The 5,000-nt window shown below is 44.1% G+C and overlaps 2 protein-coding genes across 6 annotated transcripts in view; both read right to left on the bottom strand.

Annotated features, from left to right (window-relative positions):
* Window positions 1-5,000, bottom strand: part of LOC135110588 (estradiol 17-beta-dehydrogenase 8-like) — a 9,467-nt gene that overhangs the window by 2,228 nt on the left and 2,239 nt on the right. Inside the window, exon 1 of one of the 4 annotated variants that reach the window (XM_064023066.1) lies at window positions 1,259-1,411. The exons of 2 other annotated variants lie outside the window; for them this stretch is intronic. In XM_064023066.1, coding sequence (XP_063879136.1) covers window positions 1,259-1,301 — 43 coding nt within the window. In that variant the 5' untranslated portion in view covers window positions 1,302-1,411. Of the gene's footprint in view, window positions 17-1,258; window positions 1,412-5,000 lie in introns of those variants that run through there. One more of the 4 variants, XM_064023067.1, reaches the window with a different exon arrangement.
* Window positions 1,856-4,952, bottom strand: LOC135110589 (estradiol 17-beta-dehydrogenase 8-like). 2 transcript variants are annotated; one of them, XM_064023068.1, is made up of 6 exons: window positions 4,812-4,952; window positions 3,762-3,878; window positions 2,972-3,165; window positions 2,593-2,786; window positions 2,314-2,441; window positions 1,856-2,100 (listed from the first exon to the last, which is right to left on the bottom strand). In XM_064023068.1, the coding sequence occupies exons 1-6, from the start codon at window positions 4,852-4,854 to the stop codon at window positions 2,009-2,011; spliced, it is 768 nt and encodes a 255-aa protein (XP_063879138.1). In that variant the 5' UTR covers window positions 4,855-4,952; the 3' UTR covers window positions 1,856-2,008. The 2 variants fall into 2 exon arrangements, with proteins under 2 accessions (XP_063879138.1, XP_063879139.1); XM_064023069.1 differs by having other exon boundaries at window positions 2,593-2,765.

Here is a 5,000-nt window from a genome sequence, read left to right as displayed (position 1 = left end):
CTCCATAGCATGTGACTAATTACACTTCATATTAAGCATATAAAGGTATCGGGACTGAAAATAAAAAAAAAGAAAAAAAATCATTGACTTCAAGAGAAGGTTCTCTATAGGACAAGTTGTACTCGTATTAATCTCGGTAAATCAGTTCTGGGCGAGAACAGAAAACCGATGTTAAAAATTGTATCAACCTTTTTACACGTTTCTTTATATATGCGAGTACGATTCGCTTGCTACTTGAAGTGGGTCTTTTTATCACTATATTTGTACCACGACCCGTACTGCATTATATTGTGTGTGTGTGTGTGTGTGTGTGTGTGTGTGTGTGTGTGTGTGTGTGTGTGTGTGTGTGTGTGTGTGTGTGTGTGTGTGTGTGTGTGTGTGTGTGTGTGTGTGTGTGTGTGTGTGTGCGCGTGTGTGTGTGTGTGTGTAAGTGCACGTCTCTGCTCTCCTCTGCGTTTTTTTTTTTTTTTTTCATGAAGGTCAAGATGGAGTGTCTTATCAGCCACTTTATCTGTCATCCAGAGACACACTCTGATATGCCTTATTCATGTTGCCGCGTTCCCTATGCAGACTCCACTCTTCTTGCCTCACATGAGTCCCCATGGAAACACCACTAAGAACGCACTTGATCTGTGGAGAGGCTGACCTTGTTGCACCTTTAGGGTTTCAACAAGTGAATTAATTTGTCACTTCTTGAAGATATGAAAAGCCGGTCATCATTTCCATTCATTATCAGTATTGCTGTTGCTGGCGTTTTGAGTATTCCTGAGATCATCACGGATCATCCATCCAGTCAGTTGGGGGACTTGGTTAGAAGGGAAGTCTGGGAAGAGAGGTAGTCTGACTGCAGATGGTTGAGGTGTTCGGCAATTGTTAGGAAAGATGTGTCCCTCTCCACCAGCGGGGCCTTCACCACCGCCAAGCAATACTTGTTACTACTGGACGTGAATTTAGTTCATAGCCATGCTAGCTTTTTGTCACTCTTCACACCACAATGTCATCTGTATCATTTTCCTACTGTGTCCTCCATTACAATGATTATCGACTGAGAGGCGATACGCAGCATACCATTCATGACATCTCAGACAGCCGGCTTTGCTAGCCATGCCAGAAAAGCTTTGATTGCTGCACATTTCGTGAAATTGAGCCTTCACATGAGTTAGCATAATTTCTTTATGGCTCTACAATTCCTAGTCTAATACCACAAGGTGGACAACCATGGCATAAAAAAAGACACACGACCCTTGCTTGCACCCACCTGTGACGAGCGCCACCTGACCGCTGAAGTCGTTGGGAGCCATAACTGCCTTCAGATAGTGAGGGTCTAGCTGAGTGTTGCATGGAGATGTGAACAGTTGCTCTTATATCAGAAAGATAAGCGGCGATTGTGTCGTATTTGAGTAAACATAATGTTTATTATGTAATATTCATCGCCTTATTATAGTGATCATAAAAAAAAACTCATCTACACAACTACCAGGTTAACGCAGGGATGCGAGTGGCAGATCCCACAAGGAGAGAGAGAGAGAGAGAGAGAGAGAGAGAGAGAGAGAGAGAGAGAGAGAGAGGAGAGAGAGAGAGAGAGAGAACAGAAGCACCTGCGTGCCGTCAGCGGGGGTACTGGTGCACGGTGGGGCGCGGTACGCGGGAACACTCACCAAGGACAACACAGGATTTTTCTCCCTTTCTTTTCCGGCGATAACAGAATTGTGTTAAATGCTTTTAGGGTTTGTTATCGTCACTCTGGAGTAAAAGTCAAGGAGCGGCAGCAAAATGCACAAAAGGTGAAACGCGAGGGGTCTCCACGAAAGAATTAGATGCTTCATCTTTCATAAAGAAGAAATAACAGTCGAAAACCAATTTACGTTCATATTGAAAAAGGAGGAAAAATACTACAATCTTTCATCTGATACCAATTTTGCTCTACAGTTTGAAAACTTGATGAAATAGGAAGATTGTACATGTAGTGAAATACATCTCTGCATCGCTTTACAGCTCATGGCGTCCCTCACATGTCAGCTCCGCCGGACACCTCCAGGCAGGAGCCCACCATGTAGCTGCTGCGCCTTGACAGCAGGAACACGATCACTTCGGCCACTTCTGTCAGGAAAATCAGGCAGTCATGAAGACTTACCGTCATAAAACGACCCGTAATTCTAATGACAAGTATTTGATAGACGACTTGAGTGTCAAAGTTTGAAGTCAACATCAAAGGCTTAGAATGTTTGACGTAATCATGGTACACGACAAACCGTAACTTGTCAACGGACATGGACATGTACATTTTGTGTCTCTGGAAAGCATTTTACTCACCTGCGGGATTGGCAGGCCTTCCTAATGGTGTCTTATTGAGGTACCACTTCAGAATGTTTTGATCAATGCCTTCGGTTAAAGGCGTTGCGACGTAACCGGGCAATACGCAGTTTACCCTGATACCCTTTCTGAGGAGAGAGAGAGAGAGAGAGAGAGAGAGAGAGAGAGAGAGAGAGAGAGAGAGAGAGAGAGAGAGAGAGAGGTCAAAATTCACTCTCAGTTCGTATTTTATTAATTCTATACCAATAATTCCGTGTTCCACTAAATGGGGGTGCTTACTTGGCCATCTCAGTAGCACAGGCCTTGGTGAAGGCAATGACGCCGCCCTTAGTGGCTACGTAGTGACTACGGTCGGGGAAGCCTGCCTTGCCTGCTATACTGGATATGTTGACTATGGCGCCTCTTCCTTCCCCCGATCCCCGGCCCTCTTCTAACAGAGCTCTAGTGACGACCTGGGTGACGAGGAAGGTTCCCTTTGTGTGGCAGGAAACAAATTGATGAAAAGCAAGATTGTCAGTCGTGATGAAGAAGAGTAAATAAAAAAAAAAATGGACTAAACTAGTTAATAAGAAAGATTTTAGGAAAACTCATTCTCAGACAGGAGTACTACATATTATTAAAATTTCGGAAAATGAGCTCGAATGAAACAAAAGCAAACCTTAAGATTGACGTCAATCATCTTGTCGAGCTGGGGCCTTGTTATGTCAAGGAAGGGCGATATATGAGCGATCCCTGCACTGTTCACCAGCAGGCTGGGCGACACCCCATACCTGTCCCGGGAGGCTGCAATGGCGCCCTCCACTGAGCTCTGCTGCGTCACATCCATATTTAGAGCCAGATGTTTCTCGGGGCCTGTGGAAGGGTGGAGGGGTGGAGACTACAGTAGCAGAAATTTATTGTGTAGTAGTTTGAGAATGCAGAGAGAGTCACCCTAAGCATGGGCAATAGTGACTCGGCAGCTGCCAGTGGCAGAGAGGATATTTATCATGCATTGCATTTTTTTCCTTTTTTACATTATACATGAGCGGCTTTAGGCTCGTTGAATCCTGTCCGTGCTGCAAAAGAAGGCGCGAGCGTTTATATTGACAGGTAGTAAATTTAATCTTCTCTCTACTCTGTCTGTCACAGCCTCGTTGTGGTGGCCACCGAATAACAGACTGAGGGTAGGCAGTGACTTATCAAAAACACACATATTGTAGACCGCTAGACGCTTACTTATGTATGATATGCAATGCAGTGAAGGAGTGGGCAGTAACTCAGTCCAGTCTCTGTGACGTATTTTTGCACCAGCACATAGTTGGTACCTTACCAAACAGCAGATTCGGCGACAGGCGGGACATTTTCAGGCAAAGGTTAATTAAGGGTCATTGACTTAACAAGCAACAGACTTAGTGTAGGATGATGACTTACCTGAAAATAGCTTAAGGTTAGTGCGGTGACTTACGTACTGGACATCTTGCTGAGAGTCTGGCGAGCAGCCTCCAGGTTGATGTCCGTCACCATCACGTGGGCGCCCTCCTGAGCCAGCAGCAGGCAGACGGCACACCCGATGCCTCCGCCACCGCCTGCAACACCACGCTCGTCACTGCGTCTCTAAACACCTTCATTCATTTAATACTGATATGATTTTTTAAGCCATATAGTCACGAGCAGTCATGAAATATTTCTATTTAATCCCAAGAGACAGACTAGTCATCATTCTAAGGTCAGTGTCCTTCCTCATCAGTATTCCCTTCTCTAGCTTTATCTCTTGGTAACACACACACACACACACACACTTTCTCTCTCTCTCTCTCTCTCTCTCTCTCTCTCTCTCTCTCTCTCTCTCTCTCTCTCTCTCTCTCTCTCTCTCTCTCTCTCTCTCTCTCTCTCTCTCTCTCTCTCTCTCTCTGTGTGTGTGTGTGTGTGTGTGTGTGTGTGTGTGAAACCTGAAATAATCATTTGTTTTTATTTGTCCCATTAAGATAATCGGAAATATTTTTAATCAAATTGAAATGTAAATGACAAAGGAAGAAGGGACCACATCTGGTCTGGGTCTTTTCAACGCGAGTGTCTGTTTTTCGTGTGTCTGTCTTTCTGTTCCTTTATGTGTTGCTTTGACTATGTTTCTGTTTGGTAAGGTTTGAAATGCCTGCTGACGATCATTGATTATATATAGAAGATCTACAATGGTGAAATGAATAAAACTTTTCAGTTTAATATTCGTTAAAAGGACAAGAGTAAAAGTGAATCTGATGGAAATATTTCATTGATATCCATAAGCGATGTAACAAAGGTGATGTAGATAACATTTTTTGGGGGTTGGTATTCTAAAAATAACTTAAGCGCCGTAGGTTCAAGAGTGATTAAAGTTAGTTTGAAAAAAAAATAATGAAATTTGTTCACAAACTGAGTACTAGATGACTGGATCAGACGTGATAATCTCACGCGCAAGAGTGGAGCATCGTTAGAAGCAGCCACACTTCTCCACCCTACTCGTAGTCGATAGCTGCACTCACCTGTGACGAGTGCCACTTGGCCGTTGAAGTCACACGGAGCCATACGTGCGTCCACAATGCGAAAACCAGACGGAATGAGCAGACGGAGAATGTGCTGTCCCAAACAACAAGATTGTATTGAAATAAAGGTCAAATCTATGATAAGCTGTTACAAAGGAGCGATCAAGCAACAGTCGTCATTTGAGCATT

The sequence above is a fragment of the Scylla paramamosain genome, chromosome 20 (genome assembly GCF_035594125.1).
Source record: "Scylla paramamosain isolate STU-SP2022 chromosome 20, ASM3559412v1, whole genome shotgun sequence".
In the NCBI taxonomy this organism is placed as follows: Eukaryota; Metazoa; Arthropoda; class Malacostraca; order Decapoda; family Portunidae; genus Scylla; species Scylla paramamosain.
The sequence above is the reverse complement of the archived record's forward strand: the minus strand, read 5'-3'. Positions and strand labels throughout refer to the sequence as shown.